The following is a 26,510-nucleotide window of genomic DNA, read 5'->3' on the forward strand; positions in this document are numbered from 1 at the left end:
GCAGGGGTATTTTGGTGAAAACATTTTTCTTGTTACATTCCTTTATTAAAGTTATATAACATTATTAAAGAAAATTTATTTAATTTTTATATTTTTCACATTTTTACATGAGTAGCAGCATTAAGTGGCAACACAGCCTCTTTCCTTCAACCATTGGCTGTTCTGGAAACTGCAGTGCTGCTCAAGCCCTGCTCCCGGCATAGTTACAAACCATTAGTTCCTCTGCATGCAGTGCTAGCAATAATGAGCCTTCCCTGATGTTATTTCTTATGTATGTTAGCATTAGAATAGACATTACACTTGCATTGCAGCCATGGTACCCTGTAGAAAAGTGAGCAGTAATTGTCGGTTATGCCCACTCGCTCCATGTGTTGTGGCTGCAGAGCTAGTGACACAAACAGCCTCCACAAGTTTAATGTCTATTCTAATGCTAGCATGCATTATATGATATCAGGGGAGGCTGCATGCAGCAGCGCTAGCAATATGTAACTGTGTCTGTAGAAGGCTTGTGCAGCCCTGAGGTTCCAGACACAGCTATTGGTGGCAGCAGAGGTGCCGTATTACCCCCTACTGCAGCTGGTATTTTATTTTAGCCAATGACTCTCCTTTGCCTTTCACTTTAGGCTGTGCTCACATTAGTATAATATGGACAGCAGTCCTTTTGACTCATCGGACCCACAGCTGGCCTGGGACTTGTAGCCATAATACATAACCAAAAATGTGATTATACTAGTGTGAACCCCAGATCGCTAGTAACTCTAAGCAAATGACAACTGTCATTTAGGTTACCAGTAGAAACAGTATATCTAATAACAGAAATAAAGGGAACACAAATGTCTTCTCTGTCCATCATTGAAAAAAATACAGTGACTTGTGAATTGTCTCCTGGCCATGCAGGTCTGTGATGTAAGATTTCCTTACTCTGCGTTACATCAATGTGTTTTTTGGATTGTGTCATGCAGTTAAATATTTCACTCTTTTTTAAGGTTACTGGAATCTGGCCGCTGTTGCAGCACGGGGACTAACCACTTTCCTGCCTATTATTGTGAAATGTCTCTGTTCTAGTAAGGCAATTTATCCTGTGACATTTCCAGTATAACAGTTCCATTTCACCTTCATAACAGCCATGATGAAAATGAGCCTCTTGGGAGGCTCCTTGAGAAGGATACTAGATATAATTGCATGATTTCTTCCCTCTATCTTATTATTTATTCATAACTTTATGTGAACAGGTCCAGCATCTGAAAGAAATTGCCCATTCAGTATTGCTACTTAAAGTAGAATGAAAACCCAACTCTGACATTTCAGAATAAGGCCACTTTAATATGGCAGTATTTCTGCTCTTTATACTTTTTGGGTAGATCCCACTTCTGGCTTTGATTTAGAAATACGGATGCAAAATACGGACCAGAACAGTTATGTGAGAGTGACCTATAGATGCAAAGATACATATGTGATACTCCTATATGGGTTATATAACATACTATGACTGCTATTGCTATTTAAAACCAGTAGCGACTATATCAGTTCTGGACAGATGTTAGCTGAGAGTCAACAAGGAAATAACTAGAGATGAGCGAACCTTGAGCATGCTCGAGTCGATCCGAACCCGAACTTTCGGCATTTGATTAGCGGTGGCTGCTGAAGTTGGATAAAGTCCTAAGGCTATGTGGAAATCATGGATATAGTCATTGGCTGTATCCATGTTTTCCAGACAACATTAGAGCTTTATCCAAGTTCAGCAGCCACCGCTAATCAAATGCCGAACGATCGGGTTCGAATCGACTCGAACCCAGTTCGCTCATCTCTAAAAATAACCCATATGGTGTTTTTGTGTTTGGAGTTTTTTCGGGGTATTTTGGCTTTTTGGTGATCCGTAATTGCAGCATGCCCTGGCTATGGTGTTTTTTTTTCCTCTAGACTTTTATATAGGGAAAAAAGTCCTACAAAAATTTCATTTCCCTACGTACATTGGCTTTTTGGGGGGTATTTTCCCCCAAATTTTTAAATAAAAATCCTACAGTCACATGATGAAATAATCAAATGACTTTTACCAAAAACAAAACCGCTTATAATAATATATACTACATTAAAAATTGCCAGATAAACTGGCAAAAGCAGTGAATGTGTATGGATCACTATTCATGTACATATGACTATATACCATCTGTAGGGCACTGATAGGCTCTGGGTGGGTGCTATGGCCACAGAACATCAAAGCGATGGTATATAGTCATATGTACATGAATAGTGATCCATCCACATTCACTGCTTTTTGGCTGTTTTTCCTGGCATTTTTTTATGTAGTATATATTACTCTAAGCAGTTTTGTTTTTGTTAGAAGTCACAATGGCATTTGCGTCTATAGATAAGATGCCTAAATCAGGGGCATAACTATAGGAGGTAGAGAGGTCGTAGTCACATCTGGAGCCCAAGGCGGCCCTAAGGTCCCTCTGACTATGAGACCAATATTGATGCATAGAACTTTCCAATTAAGGGCCCTGTTACACATTTTAAATAGAGGTCTATGAGGTTCAAGTTATTTCTCTGGACGGTATGTTACCAGCTGTGCATTTATATCTAGATGGGTTACTAGGTAGGTTTAAGTAGTTGTTGCATACTGCACAGCGCATAGGGCCACCTGGTTACCCCCTCACCTAAAAAGCATCCCTCACCAAAATTCCCCAAGGTGCGTTCCCTTGTGTCCACACACATTTGGAGTGTTGTAACGTCTTGCAGATTATCCTGCCCGGTAAGTGCTTTCTGCAAGGGAAAACAAGCCACAGTATTAAAGTAATCACAAGCAGTTGTAAGTATTGCAGTTTGGAGATATATCTGCAGTGAAGCCATACCAGTCTTGTAGGGGAGAGGTATTCATCAACCAGGGTGTCATCTTCTTCCCTGCTTATAGGATTTGGATTCAGCAGTCCTTGCCAACCCAGATCAAGGACTCTCACGCTTGGTGTACCCGGACGCCTCTGTGGATACTCTTCCATGGTGCACCTAAAAACACACAAGTAGTGTAAGTGCTTCAGCCACAGCCCATCATGCATTATGGATGGACTCTGAAAGCTCATGTTTATGGACTATATCTGTGGTCCTCATTGTTCCACAAACCCTCTTCACAATAATCCTTCTGGGAAGCCAAAGATCACATTAACATATGTAACATGTACCATTAACATATGATTCAATGATAAGGCTAAACACATAAACACATATGTATGAGAGAGACCATTTTTGCCCCTTTTACTATTTAGCAATACAACAGCATCACATCAACAAGCTGAAATGTAAAGGTTTACCCTGGAGCCACTTAAAGAGGCATTCCCATCTCATAAAGTGATGGCGTCCCTCATGTTCGATAGAAGTCTTACCTTGGGAATCCTCACCAATAATGATAAGTCTTTCAAGTTTAACCTATTATTACATGCTGATCCAGAAGAAGGTTAAAAAAAAAAAGTATAAAACTAAAAATCTCTACAACAGTTATATACAAAGTTACAACTAATTGATAAAAAATCATTGTGATGCAAAGGGCGTTCTAAATGGATCAATTTATTTAGATGGGAAACCCCTTTAAATTTAAGTAATTAGTATATAGTCAATGAATTCATAATTATGCAAATTTAATAGACATGTGTATGGAAATTTTAACAGTATATGTAAGGCTGCATTCACACGTTCAGTGTTTGTCCCGGTCCGTGATTGTGGTCCGGCAGCTACCTCCGTGATCCGTGCAAAACAGTCAGTTTTTCATCCGTTTTGCATCCGTTTTTTTCACGGATCTGTGTTAAAGCATTTTAAATTACATTGATTACATCACATCCGTGTTTTTCACGGATGAACACGGATTTCACATCCGTGTACATCCGTGAAAAACACGGATCTCATTGATTTCTATGCGGAATCCTTTCCGTGCATCCGTTCCGAGTAATGACATGTCCTATTTTTTAACGGAAAGGATCACGGACAACTTCCCGGAACGTGTGAATGCAGCCTAATAAAATAAAAAAAATTGGGCCAGGTGTGGTCAGGTGTGGCTTATTGAATAAGGGTAAGTTCACACTGAGGAATCTGCACTGTGAAATTTCTGCGGATTCCGCAGCTCACATCTCCACCCGTCCTTTAGACTTCATTCTATGGTCAGGCGGATTCCGACGGTTACCCAAAGAATTGACGTCCATTCTTTAGGCAGACTGTGGAATCCGCCTGACCATAGAATGGAGTCTATGGGATGGCTGGAGATGCGAGCGGGAGCACGTGAGGGTTAGTTGCAGAGTCTGTGGGAACCTCTCTGTGTGGATTCCTCAGTGTGAACACACCCTAAAACCTTACAGACAATGATTGTTGATTAATGTCAAGGGGGACAATTGCTAAGAAATTGACATCATGGGGGAGATTTATTAACGTTGCACTGGTGGCGTATGCCATGGAGAAGGCACAGATTCTTACCTTCTCAGTGGCAAATGCCAGCCGTAACTCCTGTTCATCTGATGAGTAGGCAGGGGCGCAAGAAGGCGGGGAGTAGGCACGGTAAAAACCATGTAAAAATCTACATTTGCAGGAGTAGATTTTTGTGCAAGCCCTGCGAATAGTTCCAGCTGGGAAAATGGGGGCACGGCTTCAACAAACACACAGCTATACAATTGACAGACAACTGAGATGTAAATGTGGAACGTAAAGTAGATAAAATTCTGCTCAAGAAAGTCTATTATTGTAATTGTATTGTAATGTGCTGAAAATTTCCATAGTCAAAAAGGGCATTATATTGATTAGAAATACATAGGGGGAGATTTATTAAGACCCCATACCCCATTAACCCTGCCAGATTTACTGGTGCAAACCTCTTAGTAAATCTGATGGGACCTGCACCTGCCACATTGCCTGTGATGGTTTCCACTTGGTTCCATATATAAACCATGATAAATTAGGTGCAGGGGAGCACTTGCCTTGCAACACCTTTTCTGTGGCGTACGCCAGGGGAGCACATTGATAAATAGGCCTCATAGTTCTCAGGGAAAAAAAACAACAACAGCCCTTCCAGTGTCCAGTTGAGCCCAGTTACTGCAGCTCACCTCCTGTTCCAAGTAGCCAGGAGTCAGGACCCCACCGGTCATGCAACATTCTGAGGATTATGGCGCATAGAACAGACAGAAAATGTAATCCTCATATAAGTTACAGCATGGGTCTCCAAACTGCGGCCCTCCAGCTGTTGCGAAACCACAACTCCCATCATGCCTGGATAGCTAAAGCTTTGGATTTGGCTGTCCAGGCATGATGGGAAATGTAGTTTTGCAACAGCTGGAGGGCCAAGGTTTGGAGACCCATGAGTTACAGTATTGATGTCTCTCGGAGGTTTATGACATTTGCTTTTGTTCCTTTTTGTAGTCAGTCTTATCATTGGATTGTGCTGCATTATGGTATACTAAAGTGCTTAACCATGCAGAAGCCAATAAATCACATTAATAAATGAGCGAGTAGCTTTTCTTGCCTCCCATTACCCAGCCTGCACCAGGCTGGTCCCTGCACCTTTGTCTGCAGCCCATTTAAACAGTTAAATGGATGTGTCAGCTATGACCTCATTTATTGATGCAACGGTAAAAGGCCCGGTTGCAGGATTGCAGTCTTTAGTCAACACTGGGAATAGTGAACTGATGCCAAAGTATTTAACTAATATATTCACTTTCAATTTGTGACTTCATATATAAATTCAAACAATTACTTCATGATGTGAGGTGCTAGAAAAAATAGCTCATGACTATATGTCCGCACATTACTGGAACGAATCCCAATATCATTCTCTTCCAGCTCATATATAATAGCAACTAAAAACAGACACGTATTGATGTAGTGGGCAGCAGCATGCATAATCTATAAAGAAAAAAAGGACCTGTCATCTTTTTAAGATCTACTTCTATAGATACTTTGTATTATAAGGTCAGTATCTAATAACACCAATGAGAACACTTTGTAATTTTGGAAAAAAAATAGGGGCTCTGATACTAAACAGGCTAGACAGTAAGTCCTTCTCCGCTCCCTTACCATTACCATAAGACTTTAAAGTGAGATGTTACTTTGTATCAGCCTGTACTTACTGGAAGTACTCTAGAGAAGAAGCCAGACAGGTCAAGTGCTGGTTCCACGCACTGCATTGTGACCAGCCATTTACATATGGGTTTCTACAGTGTTTTTCCGAAAATAAGACCCATCCTGAAAATAAGACCTATCCTTGGGGTAAGCTTGAAATATTACTCAGTGGATATCATTGAGGGGGGGTGTGTGTGTGTATGGGGGAACAACTACTGAGGTGGGAGGGAGGTATAAAGTATAGGGACTACCTGCAGAGAGGGAGTGTACACAGTATGAGAGGAAAGGTAGGTATACAGTATGGATTAAAGAGGTTTTCCATGGGAAAATAACTTGATCTTTATCCTGCCGATCTCTGTATCGGGCCCCCGGCTTCTTTGTTATGAATACAGTCACGCGCCATACCTGCGGCTTTATTAATTCCTATGGAGCCGCAGAGTAAGCACTCCTCTGGCGGCTCCATAGAAATGAATAGAGACACGAGTCAGGTGCCGTACCCGCAGCTGTATTCATAACAAAAAAGCTGGGGATTAAATACAGTGATAAGAAGGGGGTACGGAGGAAGGACCCCCACAATCTCTTACTTGTCCCCTATCCTGTGGATATGGGTCAAGTTAATTTCCCCTAGACAACCTCACAGGGGAACTCACTATAAAGGAGCCTAACAACAGTGGGGCATACTGTATAGAGCGGGGCTACAGTGTAGGGGAATACTGTGTTTCTCCAAAAATAAAACCTTCCCCCCAAAAAAAGTTCAAACCCCTCTTTTTTTAAATAAATAAAGTAAGCCTGATTTATTTTCGAGAAACTGGTATTTAAAGTGTGCATCGCAATTGTCTTGTAGAGTTACATGGAATATAAGTGACTTCTGCTTCACTCACAAACCCATGTGAAAAGTGGCTGGTCACAATGCAGTGTACAGGAATTGGGAATTGGAAGATTATTAGGGGGAAAGGAGGTACATGGTACAGGGGGGGAAGGACGGGTGCTTAGTCTTACCCTGTTAATTCCCCTTTTGCAATAAAATGTATGGCTGGAGTGTCGCTTTAAAAGGCAACTCTGACCGAGAAGAGGTGGCAGAAAAGGATCATCATATCCTTGCTGAGACTACCCTGGACACTGCCTGAATTACGAAACAGTACAGAATTAGGTAGTATATTACCAGCATCAGTACTTCTACCCCTATGCTTTGTGGAGAAAGACAGAATCTTGTCCCCACCGCTGGGGGAGAAAGATCAATGTTTTTTTGACAATGTGATTTGTAAGAGGGTAAATGGACCGACGGGAGACAAGGTCGCCCTTTTGGAGGAAACTTACACAGTTGGATGGCTGGAAGTACTGTAAGTGGAGACAGGGGTACCCTAGTGCTGGGTTCCCTTCATTCTCATGATCAATGGGTTTAATACCAATTAATTATAAAGTGACGGCACAACCTTGTGATATGCCTCCAGTGTATGAGATGGGAAAACCCTGTTGGAAATGTATTAAGTAGATGATCTGGCACATGAGGTTCAGTTGATGAGGATAGACCCAATGCTGTTAGAGCCATCAGGTTTTTGACACACACTCATAAAAGCTTCTATGCATTAAGCACTGTCTCTGTAGACCCTTAACCACAAATAAGCTCTAAAATACTTAAAACTCTCGAGGGAAATTCTAAAGAGCATCATGGAAGTACTAAAATACAGCAATGCAGAAATCAATGCTGCAGATCACGGCATGGACCTAATAAGAAATACTACCCCTATTTCTTAACATATGCTTGACATGTGTATACTATTGGCCCTGTTTATCTAAAGAAAAAAATACTGTATATGAATAGTAAATAGGATACTAATACCTAATATCAAAGATGACTTGCCCCGAAGTGTGACAGGAAGGAACTTCTTTACATTGCTGTCCCCATAAACCCCATAAAAAAATAATTTTGCCATATTGCAATAGGGCCCCCCAGTAACAGTTTTAATTTTGTGCCCCAACTTGACTCCCCCAAACAGTAATCGTGCCTACCATGGGCAGTTGGATTTTAACACGCTTAATCTTTTTGGTCTCAGTAGAGATAAGCCACCGCCAGATGGTGGCGGTGTATGGGGAAGTCAGGAATAATAGATATTGGCCAAAAATTGCATTTGGATGAAAGTTATCTGAAGTGCCTTTTACACTCAAAGGGGGTTGTCCATGGAGAGATTATATATATATGGCCGGGCTAAATAAATAAAGGGTTCCGAGGAGGGCTGATCAGAGGAATGGGCACAGCATCTGAACCCTCACCAATGAAAACTTCTGGTGTGCCACTATGTTAAATAAAAGTCTAACAATGGTCATTTACTAGCCAGGATTAGTAGACATGTCTGAACATGAGCTAGTTGGTTGTGACTAGGTGATTCTTAGGAATGCCAGTCATTGTGATACCAGCAAATACACAATGCTGGACTAACCTACAGAGAAAGGATAGGTCTCTGTCCTATTGCTGCTGGCAGACTATGGCCTTCACACAGCAATATTTTAACTGTATTGAGAACCTGCATTAGTTGTAGTCTTGTAAATGCCATTTTCACACTTGTGAAATAACATTGTAGCACCAAGCAGGGCTGTATTTGAACTTTTGGGGAAAGCAAAAAAAAAATAAAATAGCTGTAACTCAAATAATTCAAATAAAAAAAAATTATAATGTTTTTGGAACCCCCCTAATGAGATGTATTCAGTCCAAATGCCTAGTGCATCACAAGCTGTAGTCCTTGCTGCAGATATTCATCACTTGTGTGAACACTGCATAGGTGCCTTAACAATCCAGCACATGTGCAGTGTTCAGACAGGTGATGAATAGGATATATCCTGCCCTTGGGCATACACACTCTAGGCCAAGCCAGTTTGACACAGGGCTGCAAGTTTAAAAGTTGTTTTTTAGGACAACAACTGCATCACCTGCCGAACGGACCCCAGGACAGATCTTGGATTAAAAGCAGCTATCGGTAGGTACAAGCTGTTTGGGGGGTCAGATTGTGTCGCTTTAATATTTATTCCCCTTCTATAGGATAAGTGAATGACTGAGGGTTACAACAGCTACAAGTCCCAGTCATCTGAAAATTGGGAACCTGAGTCACCCATCATGCAAGCAGTGGTCATGTGTGCTCTTGTCATTGTCTATGAGAGCTGCTGAAGATAGCCAAGTACAGCACTCAGACCCCCCAATGACACACATATCTCCTTCACAATGAATAGGGGATAAATCTTAGGGCCATATAAGTATGATATATTGGATAAGCAAGCGCTGATCTGGTAGATCGCCACTGCGGCAATGGCTGCACGGACATCATTAACATTGTCCGTGCAGCCCTTGTTTTTAGTAAATAATAAAGTTTTATACTTACATCACCACGCTCCCGGGTGTTCTTCTAGATTTTCCCCACTCACTGCAGCTGCCGCTGAAGCTTCTACAGCCATCTCTGAGGTGACACACCGCTTAGCCAAGCAGAGATGGGACAGTGCTACTGCCAGTGATTGGCAAAGCAGCCTGTCACCTCAGAGGTGGATGTGGGAGCTTCTGAAGTGGCTTTGGACAGTGGGAAAAAGGAAGACACTGGGGAGCGTGGACAGGTAAGTATACACTACACAGAGCGATGTGCGGTTGGCGACTGATGATTTTATAACATGCTGAAAGACACCGATCAGCCGATGAGAATCTCCTCACCTGATCGTTGTTTTTATAACACGATGCCATATATGTGTGAACTGTCCTGATTGGGCAAATAATCGCCCTGTGTCCGGGCCCATACACACAGAGCAAAGGAAGCGAAAATTTCAAAGGAATCTACGCCATGGATACCGCTTGAAATTCTGCCTGTTCCATTGCTTCAATAGGATTTCTTGTGTGCCTCCGCTCTCTGCTCAAAGATTGACATGTCAATTCTATAAACAGAAAGCAGAGGCACATGAGAAATCCCATTGAAGCAATGGGACAGGCAGAATTTCAAGTGGTGGAGCAGACTCCGCTTGAAATTTTGCTCTGTGTGCAATGGCCCTAATAGGGCCCTTGCTTATGAGACAACCACTTTATCCTATGATGGAGGGTTGATGGCAAGAATTACACTGCATACTAAACCATTTCTTCAGGCAATTCTAATATGACTGCTGACAGGTGCTCCAGGCTTCTGCTGACAGTGTGAACATTGCATAGAAGTGCATATTTAGTATTTAAATTTTAAATGTGAAACATTTTTATTATTCATTAGCCATGGTCTGTTGGATTCCATGTTCTATGAGAAAACACAGATGTACTCTACATAGCCCTCATCCAGCACAATGTGATTCATTACAGTGTCTGAATGGTTCTATATTGGACTTTTACAGTGGAAAACTGCTTTACCAGATTTTACTTTTAGAATTTCCCACCAAACTTATGGCATAATCACATGTCCCGTGCATTTTGTTCCTAGTCAAGGAGTTATGGAAACAGCTGAACCATCAGTTCTGTTGACAGTCAGGGGTACCAGAGGTTGGACGCCAGCCAATCATCATGACTTACACTATGGATATCATCAATGTATTTTACTACAATCCTGTATACAATGTCTATAGTGTCTATGTATTCAAGAAAAAAATACAGCCATGCAACTGCATGGACTCGATCACTAATATAGTAACATTGCTGGGATGTTACATGCATCCTACAAAGGGTTGAGCAGGAAATGTCTCAGCCATGTCTTCTACTTACCAGCAAGAAAATCTGATCAGCGCAGATGTTTTTCACATCGCTGCTGCTACTGCTGCATTCATTTTCCTCCTCTCAGTGGTTACAATAAATCTCTCTTATGTGCTTTCAGATGGTAATGTCTTGTTCCTGTCCCGCGCTCTGTTTTATTCTGGAATAGAAGCAAAACATAAATGACAAAGCAAGGAAATAATTATTAGGGCTTACTAGTGCTTTACTGAGAATTTCCAGAATGAAGTTTAATATGCTTCTTGGTCTCTGAATTCTGGAAACTAAGAAGATTTCAGGGATGAACCTCATTTACATTGCTCCAGGAGGATTGAAGTAGAAAGTGAAGCTCCACACAGAATAACATTAATGCATAGGTGTAATGTACAGGGATTTCTGGGACACTTTTTTTTTCCACTGATGGACTATCCTCATGCTGCGTTTACACAGAACGAGTACGATAACTTTCGAATTCGAACGATAATCGTACGTGTAAAGGCAGCGAACAATGAAACGTTTATTTTGATCTTTGAACATGTTCTCAAATTGTCGTTGATCGTTTGCAAAAAATTCGCAGATCGTTCTGTGTAAACAGTGAGTGCTGACCTGAAAGGTCGGTGCTCGCTTCCCTCTCATGTAAAACAGCCTTTGGGGCTGCATCCAACTTCTTCCGCCACCAGCAATCAAATGCCAAGCGTTTGGGTTCGGATGAACTACAAAATAAGGGTAGCTTCACACATACCGGAAACTGCTGCAATTCCCGTTGCTGTCATTTTCTATGGCTTTATGGTGCTTTTAGACGGAGCGATAATTCGCCCGATCGCACGATTAACGATTTTGAATGAACAATGTGTTTTTTATAACGATCAGCGTTTAGACGGAACAATACATCGTACCGAAAAATCGTTTTGCAATCGTTTTGTGATCGCTTAAGCCTATCTCACACATAGGTTAAATCGGTGAACGACTGTTAAGACGGAACGATCTGCGAATTTTTTGCGAACGACAAACAACAATTTAAGAACATGTTGAAAGATTAAAATGAATGCTTTCTCGCTCGTCGCTTGATCGATCGCATCGTTTACACGTACGATTATCGTTCGAATCCAATCGTTATCATGCAAATTTGAACGATAATCGTTCCGTCTAAAAGCACCATAAGATACTCGCAGCTAATTTTTCATTCCGCTGTGAGTAAGTAAAGGCCCTTCCCACTTATGCCAGCACTGCTGGGATAACATGTTAACTGGCCATGCTCCTGCTTCCTCCCTGGTGTCCCACTCAGCCAATCAGTGGCGCACATGCAACTGACTGGTGAGCTCACCCAGGAATCCAGGACAACTGTGTACCAAATTCCTGGGATAGCCCTAGAAGGCGGCACATCCGTCGGAGCCCATCGGACATCACTCAGCAATGATTGATAATCAGTCATTGCTGAGTAACTGGTTACCGGGAACTGGGCCCCTAGAGGCACTGTGGGCCTCAGCATTGGCACTTGGGCACTTAGGAGGGCTGGCTACTATATAAGACACTATTGGGAGGGCTGGCTACGATATAAGACACTATTGGGAGGGCTGGCTACGATATAATGCACTATTGGGAGGGCTGGTTACGATATAAGACACTATTGGGGTCTGGTTACTATATGGGACACTATCGGGAGGGCGGGCTATTATGTGGGGCGCTAATAGTAGGCCTGACTAGTATATGGGGCACTATTTGGGGTGGTTACTACATGGGGCACAATTACCTACTGCTTGAGGGATATAATGGGTAACTTTTATGTTGGAAAAATTACTTTAGGATAGGCAGTGCCAGGAACGCCGCATGCTGCTCTCACAGTGACAGAAATGCTGCTTGCAATCTTCATTAAATATAATGGTTGGCCCACGACTTTGTCCAATTTGTTTAATTTTGGCCCACTGTGTATTTGAGTTTGACACCCCTGCACTAGGTGTAGAGGATGCCCCTTTGTCTTGGTGATAAGGCACACTGAATTTTTCCGCACATATCATGTCATGTATTACTCATCAAAATGCAGGCAGTTCACTCCAATTGTTTTCAATGGGATTATGCACCACAGTTCACATTGTAAAATACAGCACATTTTCTGTCCTGGGTATTTTCAATACACTGCCACTTATTTTGAGCATATTCATAGGGAATGAACATTAGGGATGCCGAACGCTGATTATCCCTGTTGAATGGGAATAATTGGCATCCATGACTGTAAATAACAAATACCAGTGTATAGTGTCAAAATATTCAGCAAAAATCTGAAGTTTTCCCAAGGAATCTAAACAGGCAGTGTGAAAATACCCTATAGCTGAAAAACACCCTCCCAGCGTGAGACAGATATTTTGCATAACTTTCTAAGCACTTGTGTTTCTATATGATCCGATGCGACAGATCTGACCACATTCCACATGTGGATTTTGTTGCAGATTTGCTAGGTAGTTTCCCATGGTTTTTAAACTGGCACTCCAGCAGAAAAAAATTCTTTCAGATCAAAAAGTGCCAGAGATTTGTAATTTTAATTCTATTTAAAAAAAATCTCAAGTCTTCCAGTACTTATCAGCTGTTGTATGTCCTGCAGGAAATGGTGTATTATTTCCAGTCACATTGCTCTATACAGCCATATCTGTCTGTGACAGAAACTGTTCAGAGCAGCAGCAAATGCTTACAGAAAACCTGACTCTAAAGAATAGGCGACTTCCTGTAGGACATGCAGCAGCTGATAAGTACTGAAAGACTGGAGATTTTTAAATAGAAGTAAATTGCAAATATTTGGCACTTTTTGGCAACAGTTGATTTGAAAGAAAAACATTTTCTCCGGAGTACCCCTTTAGTGTAAAGGATAAAGACCCAGGACATATACAACACGCATAACCTCCCCTTGAATCTGCACATGTTTTGTCTTCAGTATGTGAACTGAATGTGCAGTGAGAACTAACAATGCCAGTCACAATGGCCTCTATAGATGAGATGGCCACATCACCCCCACAGCAGCACTCACTTCAGTACCCCAAAAATGCCGAAATTCATAGGAGTCACAAGCAAAGTGTACAGGAGTGTAAGGGCCCTATTCCACCGGACGATTATCGTTCAGATTATCGTTAAATCGTTCGAATCTAAACGATAATCGTTCGGTTGAAATGCAGTTAACGATCAACGACCGAACGAGAAATCGTTGATCGGCTTATAAGACCTGGACCTATTTTTATCGTTGTTCGTTCGCAAAACGTTAGCAAATCGTTCGCATTGAATTAGACGTCGTTCAGTCGTTCGCAGTAGATACGAACACAATAGCGAAGATATAGCGAAGAAAAAACTATCGCAAATACGATCATAAGTAACGATTATCGTTCCATGGAAATGAGTGAACGTTTTCAGGTCTTTCGCAATAGCGGTCGTTTAAGATAGTTAATCGTTAACGAATATGCGAACGATAATCGTCCGGTGGAATAGTATCGCCATAGTCGCCCTGGTAAATTACATGTATATATATATTGATCACACAGTACAAAGTCCTTTTCTAAATACTGTATACATAATATAAATGTACAATATATATACATAATAATCACCCATGTATAATATACATGGTGGGAGCTAATATCTACAGAGAAGCTAGACGCACAGACCTATTGATGTGCACAGAAAGGAGGTACGGATGAAGCAGAGCTGTATATCTGATTTAACCCTTTAAGGCTGCAAGGACCCTAGTAACAGTCGTCCTACACAGATGCAAAGCTACCACTGTGATATTACTAGAAGCTGCACCACCTGGCATACACAGCTCTGCTATATCTGTCCGGCTAGCGTCACCCACAGTGTATTTGCCCCTGCGACGCTTACCCCAGTAATGTAGGACGCAGCAGTCACTTCATCAGCCCTCTAAGAAGCTCCAAGGCTTTGCTGCATTACCAGGCCGTGTTGCTAAGGGCTACTGTTTCACGGCAACAGGCAAATAAAAAGCTGGAATTAGCATAACTAAACATTCATGCCCTAAGGTAATTGGAGACCAGGTTGCTTTGTGGCTTTGGTTGAGCAAGGAAGCAGAAAATATTAACCCCTTGTCTCTTAGTGCAGACACAAGAGATTTAATCAGTGCGAGAAAGAGGAAATTCATTGTGTTATTTTCTTTTATTTCTTTTATTTATAGATAAAAACCGATCAGTTGAACAGTTTCCTTGTTACATCTGATCCTGTAATAATATGGTCACTACTGCAGATCACCCAGCTTTCCCAGACTTCTGAAGACCCAGTCTGCCAAGTACAAGGGCTATTCTCCTCTGGACACTTAAAGGAGAACTCCGGGCTGGGGGGAGTGCTGAAAGAAGTAACATGCTCTCACCTCCCCTGCCCCAGTGCCGGTATCCCACGGCTCCGGTGCCCCAGTCCTGGGCGCTTCTCAGTCTGCCAAGTCACGTCCCAGGTCCCCACTCTGAGAAGCGGCCTTGACCAGCGCTGGAGTTGTGGAGGCGAGAGCATGTTACTTCTTTCATCCTCCCCAGCACTCTGCCATAAATCACCCCAGCCCGGAGTTCCCCTTTAAGGCACATCCACAGTATATGCTATGGCTGTGTTCACACATTGCAGTACTGTGGTGGAAAAAGACCACCTGGTCCATCTAGTCTGTATTTTTAGTAGTTTCTTTCTTATCAAATGTCCAACATGTTGGTTCCATGGCTGGGACCAGTGCCTGTCTCTTGACTGAGAAACCCCGCCAGCTTGGCTGCGACTGCTGGAGGTGGTTAGAAAGCTGAAAACAGCTGAGGCCGATGTTTTACCATGTTTGCACAAAGGTCATTTACACATTCAGGGTACAAACACACACACACACACCGTATACGCAGCAGGTTAGATCTAAATAACTGAACACAGCATCAAATCTGCACCATCCAATCTGCTGCAGATCTGCTGCGTATACGGTATGTGTGTTTGTACCCTCAGTGATTACAGTCCTTGCACGGATGATGTGCTATTGACTGGAATGCTAAACTCCGAGCATCATGATTAAGGTTAAATCTTTGCACTACTGTACTAACAGACTATCAGTACACTATCTTCTTCGCATACTGACACACTATCAGTACAGTAGTGCAAAGGTTTGACCTGTTTCAGAGCTCCCGGCATCATGATGCCGGGAGTTCATCATTCCGGCCCATAAGAGTCCACACAGAAAGACTATCTGCCAAAGATTTGAAGCCAAAGCCAGGAACAGACTATAAACATTGATCAGGTTATAAAGGAAAGCCTGAGATTTCTCCTCTTTTAAAATCCATTCCTGGCTTTGGCTTAAAATCTTTGGCAAATAATCTGTCAGATAATCTTTCTGTGTAAATGGACCCTAACACATCTTCTGTGCACGGAATGTGTGCATTAGCTACACTGTTTCTGTAAGTCCTGATTTACAGATACAGTGTGGCTAGCAGTAATACACAATGCTATGCAGTTTATGCAACGTTCGATAACCTCTATGGTCATTACCTAAACTGCATAAAATAGGCAATTCTGGTAGATGTTGGATTTACCATATGGGAAAAGGTGGCTTTCCAGCATCTAGCATACTACAATAGTAGTTCAAGCTGTACATTGATGGCATAAAAAATTATGCCCATGTATGCTATGGCATACCTACAGTGAGACCTTTACTTTAATGGACCACTAGCAACTATATTTCCGGGTCATTACAATTCCGGTTATACACTTCCGGGTCTAGCATCGGTGGGCTTGGGAACACGGGGAAGGGGGCCATTTACATACATAACATACAGTACAAAGTTGTATAACTTTGTAATGTGTGTTATTTTGTGAATAATTGTTTAGCGCTGCACTACCCCTTTAAGCATGACTCTATACTAAAGGGGTTCTCTGGCAAAAAAAAACATATTTTCAACTAATATCAGAAAATTATATAAATTTGTAAATTACTTCTATTAAAAAATCTCACACCTTCAAGTACTTATCAGCTGCTGTATGTCCTGCAGAAAGTGGTGTATTCTTTCCAGTTTAACACAATGCTCTCTGCTGCCACTTTTGTCCATGTCAGGAACTGTCCAAAGCAGAAAAAAAACTTTCCTTAAAGGGGAACTCCAGGCAGAGGTTAAAGTGACTGTACCACCAGGCCCAGGTGAAGCACTGGAGGCAGGCCAGCCTACCCTTAGTGGGAGGAAACCCCTGCCCCTCTATGATAGGGTTCCATTGATTCTAATGTCCTGGAGGGGCTGGGGTTTCTTCCCTCTGGGGGTGGGTTGGGCCGCCTCCAGTGCTTCAGCCTGGGCCTGGTGGTACAGTCACTTTAAAAAAATAATGCATTACTTACATATCTATCCCAGTTTTGAAACTACCAAAAGTCCATTTGCTTTGGGGGGTTTTGTTCTGGTAGTGTCTAAATCCCATACCGCAAAGGGACCTCACTGGGTGCGCGCACACAGCTCCCAGGCAAGCCCCGCCCCTGCCGGATTTCATTGGCTGCTCCACTCCGGGCTTCCTATCAGTTAAAATCAGACCCTGCCGGACCCCCAAACCTAATCCGAGCGTTTAGTATTAGGGTTGGGGGTCGGATTAGGGTTACGTCCAACTGATTCTCATGTCTAACCCTCCCCACAGCCCCAACCCTAACCCTAATCCTCCTGATTAGCACCAACCCCGAGGGTTAGTGTTAGGGTTGTTGTGTGGGAAGGGGATAGTTAGATGATTTTAGTAACCCTAATCCGACCCCCAACCCTAACACTAAATGCTCGGATTAGGGTCGGGGGTCCGGCAGGGTCTGATTTTAACTGATAGGAAGCCCGGAGCGGAGCAGCCAATGAAATCCGGCCGGGGCGGGGCTTGCCTGGGAGCTGTGTGCGCGCACCCAGTGAGGTCCCTTTGCGGTATGGGATTTAGTCACTACCGTTTTGTTCTGTATTGTGTTTCTGTACTTCCTGGATGAGCAGTTCCCAGAATGCAGTACTGGTTCCAGAATGCAATGCTTTCCCTCAGCTGTTCATCACAGTCTACAGTCCTTGCTGCACCTGCTTCTGGCCAGTCAGAGATGGTGAATCACTGAGGGGATTGGTGGATCCAGCCAAGCCTCCTGTGACATCATGCCCTGCCCCCTGTCTGCATCATCAGCCTGTGCTCAGCAAACACACACAATGTGAGACAGAATCATGGAAGATTTGTCTCCTAAGGGGGAATGGCAGAAGGAGCAGGAGACAATGTGAATTGGCACAGAGGCCAGTTTTCTTCACTTCCTGGATTTCTATCAGCTACCAGTGTGGCAGAATCAAACAGATACAGTAATACATTATGTATAGACGCATCTATATAAATTTTAATGTACTTTCAGGGTACAAACACACAGGACGTATACGGAGCGAGTTTCTCGCTGCGTAAACGCAGTGAAACTCGCTGCGTATCCTGTCCTGGTTTAGTGAATGGCAGACAAAATCTGCCAGTTTGTCTGCAGTCCGCCCGTTAACCCCCGGCCGCCGGAGCATATACTTTATCTGATCCCGGCTCCGGCTTGCTCCGGGGGTCCCGGTGTCTTCAGCAAGCCGGAGCGGGGACCAGGTAAAGTATAAGTAAAGCCCCAATCAGCTGGCCGCACCGATCGCCCCCCTCCCGTTCTGAGCGGCCGGGACTGCAGGCGCCCAGCTGATCGGGGCTGCGGTGGGGGGGGGGCATCGGGGCGGCCGGCTGATCGGGGCTGCGGGGGGCCATCTGGGCGGCCTGGGGCTGCGGGCTATGTGCGGCTGGGGACGATGTGTGGCCTGGGGCTGCGGGGCTGGGGGCGATCGGGGCTGCAGGGGGCCGGGCATACATAACCTGATCCCGGCTCCTGCTTGCTTCAGCGGCTCCCGGCACGTCTCGCCCGGCCAATCAGTGCGCTGTCCCGCCGCAGCGCACTGATTGGCCGGGCGGGCTGTGAAGACACAGGGAGCACCGAAGCAGGCAGAAACGGGGACCCGGTAATGTATAATGTCCGGCAGCTTGGGGGTTAATGGGGCGGGCTGCAGACAAACTCGCAGCAGGGATGTACATCTGCCATTGAATACACAGGTACAGGATTCGCAGCGAGTTTCACTGCGTATACGCAGCGAGAAACTCGCTGCGAATATGCCGTGTGTGTTCGCACCCTCAATAGAAAAATTTTCCCCAAATAGTTCCCCTTAAAGGGTTTGATACTGTTCAGGACAGCTGCTGTCAAGGACAGAGGTCGCAGCAGAGAGCACTGTGCCTGGTTGAAAAAATAAAATAAAAATACCACTTCCGGCAGGACATACAGCGGCTGATAAGTACATGAAGAATTGAGATTTTATAATAGCAGTAATTTACAAATTTGTATAACTTTCTGACACCAGTTGATTTAAAATTTGTGCTCCATACAATGTTTACAGCCTGCTCCCTACAGTTATTACAGGATAGCCCTGACCATGCTTATTCATATCCTGCACAATACAATGTTTACAATCTGCTCCCTGCAGTTATTACTTGCTTACAGCTTGCTACATACCCTGCTCCCTACAGTTATTACAGGACAGTCCCTACCCTTCTTATCCATAGTCTCCACCATACAATGCTTACAGCTTGCTCCATACCCTGCTCCCTACAGTTATTACAGGACAGTCCATATACTGCTTATCCATAGTCTCCACCATACAATGATTACAATCTGCTCCCTGCAGTTATTACAAGACAGTCCCTACTCTGCTTATCGATAGCCTCCAACATACAATTATTACAATCTGCTCCTTACAGTTATTACAGGACAGTCCCTGCTTATCCATAGCCTCCACCATACAATGCTTACAGCCTGCTCCAAAGCCTGCTCCCTACAGTTATTACAGGACAGTCCCTACCCTGCTTATCCACAGCCTTCACTATACAGTGCTTGCAGCCTGCTCCCTACAGTTATTACAGGACAGTCCCTACCCTGATTATCCACAGCCTCCACCATACAGTGCTTACAGCTTGCTCCCTACAGTTATTACAGGACAGTCCCTACCCTGCTTATCCACAGCCTCCACCATACAATGCTTGCAGCCTGCTCCCTACAGTTATTACAGGACAGTCCCTACCCTGATTATCCACAGCCTCCACCATACAGTGCTTACAGCCTGCTCCCTACAGTTATTACAGGACAGTCCCTACCCTGATTATCCACAGCCGCCACCATACAGTGCTTACAGCCTGCTCCCTACAGTTATTACAGGACAGTCCTTGCTTATCCACAGCCTCCACCATACAGTGCTTACAGCCTGCTCCCTACAGTTATTACAGGACAGTCCCTGCTTATCCACAGCCTCCACCATACAGTGCTTACAGCCTGCTCCCTACAGTTATTACAGGACAGTCCCTGCTTATCCACAGCCTCCACCATACAGTGCTTGCAGCCTGCTCCCTACAGTTATTACAGGACAGTCCCTGCTTATCCACAGCCTCCACCATACAGTGCTTACAGCCTGCTCCCTACAGTTATTACAGGACAGTCCCTACCCTGCTTATCCACAGCCTCCACCATACAGTGCTTACAGCCTGCTCCCTACAGTTATTACAGGACAGTCCCTACCCTGCTTATCCACAGCCTCCACCATGCAGTGCTTGCAGCCTGCTCCCTACAGTTATTACAAGACAGTCCCTACCCTGATTATCCACAGCCTCCACCATACAGTGCTTGCAGCCTGCTCCCTACAGTTATTACAGGACAGTCCCTGCTTATCCACAGCCTCCACCATACAGTGCTTACAGCCTGCTCCCTACAGTTATTACAGGACAGTCCCTGCTTATCCACAGCCTCCACCATACAGTGCTTACAGCCTGCTCCCTACAGTTATTACAGGACAGTCCCTACCCTGCTTATCCACAGCTTCCACCATGCAGTGCTTACAGCCTGCTCCCTACAGTTATTACAGGACAGTCCCTGCTTATCCACAGCCTCCACCATACAGTGCTTACAGCCTGCTCCCTACAGTTATTACAGGACAGTCCCTGCTTATCCACAGCCTCCACCATGCAGTGCTTGCAGCCTGCTCCCTACAGTTATTACAGGACAATCCCTACCACAGCCTCCACCATACAGTGCTTACAGCCTGCTCCCTACAGTTATTACAGGACAGTCCCTACCCTGCTTATCCACAGCCTCCACCATACAGTGCTTGCAGCCTGCTCCCTACAGTTATTACAGGACAGTCCCTGCTTATCCACAGCCTCCACCATACAGTGCTTGCAGCCTGCTCCCTACAGTTATTACAAGACAGTCCCTACCCTGCTTATCCACAGCCTCCACCATACAGTGCTTACAGCCTGCTCCCTACAGTTATTACAGGACAGTCCCTACCCTGCTTATCCACAGCCTCCACCATACAGTGCTTGCAGCCTGCTCCCTACAGTTATTACAGGACAATCCCTACCACAGCCTCCACCATACAGTGCTTACAGCCTGCTCCCTACAGTTATTACAGGACAGTCCCTGCTTATCCACAGCCTCCACCATGCAGTGCTTGCAGCCTGCTCCCTACAGTTATTACAGGACAGTCCCTACCCTGCTTATCCACAGCCTCCACCATACAGTGCTTACGGCCTGCTCCCTACAGTTATTACAGGACAGTCCCTACCCTGCTTATCCACAGCCTCCACTATACAGTGCTTGCAGCCTGCTCCCTACAGTTATTACAGGACAGTCCCTGCTTATCTACAGCCTCCACCATGCAGTGCTTGCAGCCTGCTCCCTACAGTTATTACAGGACAGTCCCTGCTTATCCACAGCCTCCACCATACAGTGCTTGCAGCCTGCTCCCTACAGTTATTACAGGACAGTCCCTGCTTATCCACAGCCTCCACCATACAGTGCTTACAGCCTGCTCCCTACAGTTATTACAGGACAGTCCCTACCCTGCTTATCCACAGCCTCCACCATACAGTGCTTGCAGCCTGCTCCCTACAGTTATTACAGGACAGTCCCTGCTTATCCACAGCCTCCACCAGACAGTGCTTGCAGCCTGCTCCCTACAGTTATTACAAGACAGTCCCTACCCTGCTTATCCACAGCCTTTACCATACAGTGCTTACAGCCTGCTCCCTACAGTTATTACAGGACAGTCCCTGCTTATCCACAGCCTCCACCATACAGTGCTTACAGCCTGCTCCCTACAGTTATTACAGGACAGTCCCTGCTTATCCACAGCCTCCACCATACAGTGCTTACAGCCTGCTCCCTACAGTTATTACAGGACAGTCCCTGCTTATCCACAGCCTCCACCATATAGTGCTTACAGCCTGCTCCCTACAGTTATTACAGGACAGTCCCTACCCTGCTTATCCACAGCCTCCACCATACAGTGCTTGCAGCCTGCTCCCTACAGTTATTACAGGACAGTCCCTGCTTATCCACAGCCTCCACCATACAGTGCTTGCAGCCTGCTCCCTACAGTTATTACAAGACAGTCCCTACCCTGCTTATCCACAGCCTCCACCATACAGTGCTTACAGCCTGCTCCCTACAGTTATTACAGGACAGTCCCTACCCTGCTTATCCACAGCCTCCACCATACAGTGCTTGCAGCCTGCTCCCTACAGTTATTACAGGACAATCCCTACCACAGCCTCCACCATACAGTGCTTACAGCCTGCTCCCTACAGTTATTACAGGACAGTCCCTGCTTATCCACAGCCTCCACCATACAGTGCTTGCAGCCTGCTCCCTACAGTTATTACAAGACAGTCCCTACCCTGCTTATCCACAGCCTCCACCATACAGTGCTTACAGCCTGCTCCCTACAGTTATTACAGGACAGTCCCTACCCTGATTATCCACAGCCTCCACCATGCAGTGCTTGCAGCCTGCTCCCTACAGTTATTACAGGACAGTCCCTGCTTATCCACAGCTTCCACCATACAATGCTTGCAGCCTGCTCCCTACAGTTATTACAGGACAGTCCCTACCCTGCTTATCCACAGCCTCCACCATACAGTGCTTGCAGCCTGCTCCCTACAGTTATTACAGGACAATCCCTACCACAGCCTCCACCATACAGTGCTTACAGCCTGCTCCCTACAGTTATTACAGGACAGTCCCTGCTTATCCACAGCCTCCACCATACAGTGCTTACAGCCTGCTCCCTACAGTTATTACAGGACAGTCCCTACCCTGCTTATCCATAGCCTCCACCATACAGTGCTTACGGCCTGCTCCCTACAGTTATTACAGGACAGTCCCTACCCTGCTTATCCACAGCCTCCACTATACAGTGCTTGCAGCCTGCTCCCTACAGTTATTACAGGACAGTCCCTACCCTGCTTATCCACAGCCTCCACCATACAGTGCTTACAGCCTGCTCCCTACAGTTATTACAGGACAGTCCCTGCTTATCTACAGCCTCCACCATGCAGTGCTTGCAGCCTGCTCCCTACAGTTATTACAGGACAGTCCCTGCTTATCCACAGCCTCCACCATACAGTGCTTACAGCCTGCTCCCTACAGTTATTACAGGACAGTCCCTGCTTATCCACAGCCTCCACCATACAGTGCTTACAGCCTGCTCCCTACAGTTATTACAGGACAGTCCCTACCCTGCTTATCCACAGCCTCCACCATGCAGTGCTTGCAGCCTGCTCCCTACAGTTATTACAAGACAGTCCCTACCCTGATTATCCACAGCCTCCACCATACAGTGCTTGCAGCCTGCTCCCTACAGTTATTACAGGACAGTCCCTACCCTGCTTATCCACAGCCTCCACCATACAGTGCTTGCAGCCTGCTCCCTACAGTTATTACAGGACAGTCCCTGCTTATCCACAGCCTCCACCATACAGTGCTTACAGCCTGCTCCCTACAGTTATTACAGGACAGTCCCTACCCTGCTTATCCACAGCCTCCACCATGCAGTGCTTACAGCCTGCTCCCTACAGTTATTACAGGACAGTCCCTGCTTATCCACAGCCTCCACCATACAGTGCTTACAGCCTGCTCCCTACAGTTATTACAGGACAGTCCCTACCCTGATTATCCACAGCCTCCACCATACAGTGCTTGCAGCCTGCTCCCTACAGTTATTACAGGACAGTCCCTACCCTGATTATCCACAGCCTCCACCATACAGTGCTTGCAGCTTGCTCCCTACAGTTATTACAGGACAGTCCCTACCCTGATTATCCACAGCCTCCACCATACAGTGCTTGCAGCTTGCTCCCTACAGTTATTACAGGACAGTCCCTACCCTGATTATCCACAGCCTCCACCATACAGTGTTTGCAGCTTGCTCCATAGGCTGCAGTTGTCCCCAGGATGCAGCAGCAGCCCCCTGATATGATTAGCTGGAGGCAGGCGGGGTCTTGGTGCTCCTATCCGCCCCCTCACCCAATCCCAGCCCTGATGCACCTGATGATCGCCTCCCCCCAATGGGCGTCTCACCCCGCAGCTCCCTGGGCGTGGGCTGCACACATTGTTCCCGAGCGGAGAGCAGTCACTGCAGCAGCTGCATAGGCAGCAACGCCCAGCTTCCCCATTCATCTGCACGCTGCAGCCCCCATCGCATGGGATCTCACAGGGTGGGAGAGGATTCTGCACACTGCTGGGGACAGAAGACTTCTGCATTGCTGAAACTTTCCCGGGCAGATCCCCTTCTCCAGGAGCTGGATGCTTCTTCTCTATTGAGGTGGGTTCCCTGCAAGAAACCTCTGGTGGGTGAGTGTCTGACATCTCTGGCTGCTATGGATGCCTCAGATCCTCTTCATTGTTGATACATGACGTAGCAGTGCTCTGTGTTTACTTTATGTGATACAATGTATCAGGATGGATTGGTTGTGTATCTAGATGTATCAGTTGTGTTCTGCACCTCCAGACAGCAGATCTGCATGAATGAGCTCATACAGTCCTAGTGTGACCTTACTAGCTGTCTCAGAGTGCATGGGCGTTGTGGGGGTTTCAGAGAGATCAAGCCCCCCTTACATGTAACCCCTATTAGAATTCCCATATATTTCCTGACATACTGTGCTCCAATGCCAGTGTGCATGTGCTAGCCTGATATCACCCCACTCTCCCTACAGACTAATGATGCTGAGCTGTCTCTCCAGCAGATGGGACTGGTTTTGTATGGGAATACACATCATTTTCTGAACCAATGAAAGCCAAGTATTTTTGTTTATTAGATCCCATAGTGCATTATCTTTATAATATAGCATCACCCATAACAGAGGACCAATGATTCATAGTTCACCTACCAAACCTGTTAACCCTCGCAGTCTTGTACATTCATATTATATTCATTTTTAGTTTTCAACTACTAAATGAATAACACAATATAATAGTAATATTAATAGTTTATTAAATAAATCTGGCACTGTTCTCTCCTGCCAAGGATTTCTAGATAATGTATCAGAAGAAGCTTGGTGTTGATCAATGTTGCCACCCTTATAACTCCCACGTCGTTCCTCAGCTTAACTAGAATCCAGTTTGTCTAGATTTGTGGAAGCGGGGGAATGTATCAAAGTGTCACTAAACATATTGGCCATTCAGGATTCTGGGAAAGCTGAGTGACAGTGCCTTTGGGAGTTGTAGTGGTGGCGTTGTTGCTTGTCAATCATCCTTGTACTAATCTGGACAGTAAACTTGTATATTTATTTAATCTCTTCCACCCCATCATATGCCCCATACTGACCATCATTAAAGGAAAAGTCAGGTGAAAATATTTATTAAAGTATTGTATTGCCCCCCCAAAAGTTACACAAATCCCCAATATACACTTATCATTGGAAATGCTTATAAAGTGCTTTTTTTCCCTGCACTTACTACTGCATCAAGGCTTCACTTCCTGGATAACATGGTGATGTCACTTCCTGGATAAAATGTTGATGTCACGACCCGACTCTTAGAGCTGTGTGGGCTGTGGCTACTGGAGAGGATGATGGCAGGGGGACACTGAGGGACACAGGGCACTGGAGGGACACTGAGCATCCCTCTGCCATCATCCTCGCCACAGCCGCACAGCTCTGGGAGTCGGGTCGTGACATCACCATTTTATCCAGGAAGTGAAGCCTTGATGCGGTAGTAAGTGCAGGGAAAAAAAGCACTTTATAAGCATTTTCCATAATAAGTGTATATTGGGGATTTGTATAACTTTTGGGGGGCAAAACAAATCTTTAATAAATATCGACTGGCTTCTCCTTTAATTATCTTATGCTCACAGAACCCATCCACCAACCATGACTTCTGGTTCTAAGCAATACACCATTTAGCTTCTATGCAAAGACAAGGAGCGTCTTATATTTTCGCCTATGACAGCTCTTACTAAATGGCGCATCTTTGATTTGGCAACCTTCTGCATTTAACTGGACTTTTCTTTGATGCCAACAAATCATCATTATGAATAAGTGCTCAACATGTCCTTTTCTGTCCAACAGTTTCCGTTTATGTGTATAGCATTGCCCGAAAGACTTCCTAGTAGGAGACCTGGAAGTTTTTTTGTGATGACCTAAATTACAGTTCCTTAAAGGGCAATCCTCTAGCTTTCCCAGTCTTCTGAAAGGCATCTATGCCCGAGGCAATTTCCACAAAGTAGGATTTTGCACCAGTTTTTGTAGGCCGAAGCTACCTACAAAGAAAAAACTATAATGGAAAGTTTTTGGCCCACTCCTAGTTTTGGCTTACAAATAAAGATGCAAAATACTATCCAAGATCATGTCGCTTGAAAGTTGTTTTCCAACAAGGCATTTTTTACAAAAAAACAAAAAG

General features: G+C 44.9%; 2 protein-coding genes across 6 annotated transcripts in view; one reads left to right on the forward strand and one right to left on the reverse strand.

Moving 5' to 3' along the window:
* Nucleotides 1–26,510, reverse strand: part of LRRC56 (leucine rich repeat containing 56) — a 133,983-nt gene that overhangs the window by 11,414 nt on the left and 96,059 nt on the right. The window contains exons 1-4 of one of the 3 annotated variants that reach the window (XM_069965485.1): nucleotides 14,648–14,728; nucleotides 10,805–10,952; nucleotides 2,853–3,003; nucleotides 2,676–2,763 (exon numbers count right to left, since the gene is read on the reverse strand). In XM_069965485.1, the coding sequence (XP_069821586.1) occupies nucleotides 2,676–2,763; nucleotides 2,853–2,996 (232 nt within the window). In that variant the 5' untranslated portion in view covers nucleotides 2,997–3,003; nucleotides 10,805–10,952; nucleotides 14,648–14,728. Of the gene's footprint in view, nucleotides 1–2,657; nucleotides 2,764–2,852; nucleotides 3,004–10,804; nucleotides 10,953–14,647; nucleotides 14,729–26,510 lie in introns of those variants that run through there. The other 2 variants (XM_069965483.1, XM_069965484.1) reach the window with 2 other exon arrangements.
* HRAS (HRas proto-oncogene, GTPase) overlaps nucleotides 14,980–26,510 on the forward strand; it is a 50,332-nt gene continuing 38,801 nt past the window's right edge. Inside the window, exon 1 of one of the 3 annotated variants that reach the window (XM_069965488.1) lies at nucleotides 14,980–15,065. The gene's annotated coding sequence lies outside the window, so the exon portion shown is untranslated. Of the gene's footprint in view, nucleotides 15,066–24,203; nucleotides 24,465–26,510 lie in introns of those variants that run through there. The other 2 variants (XM_069965487.1, XM_069965486.1) reach the window with 2 other exon arrangements.

The sequence above is a fragment of the Dendropsophus ebraccatus genome, chromosome 4 (assembly GCF_027789765.1).
Source record: "Dendropsophus ebraccatus isolate aDenEbr1 chromosome 4, aDenEbr1.pat, whole genome shotgun sequence".
NCBI classification, from domain to species: domain Eukaryota; kingdom Metazoa; phylum Chordata; class Amphibia; order Anura; family Hylidae; genus Dendropsophus; species Dendropsophus ebraccatus.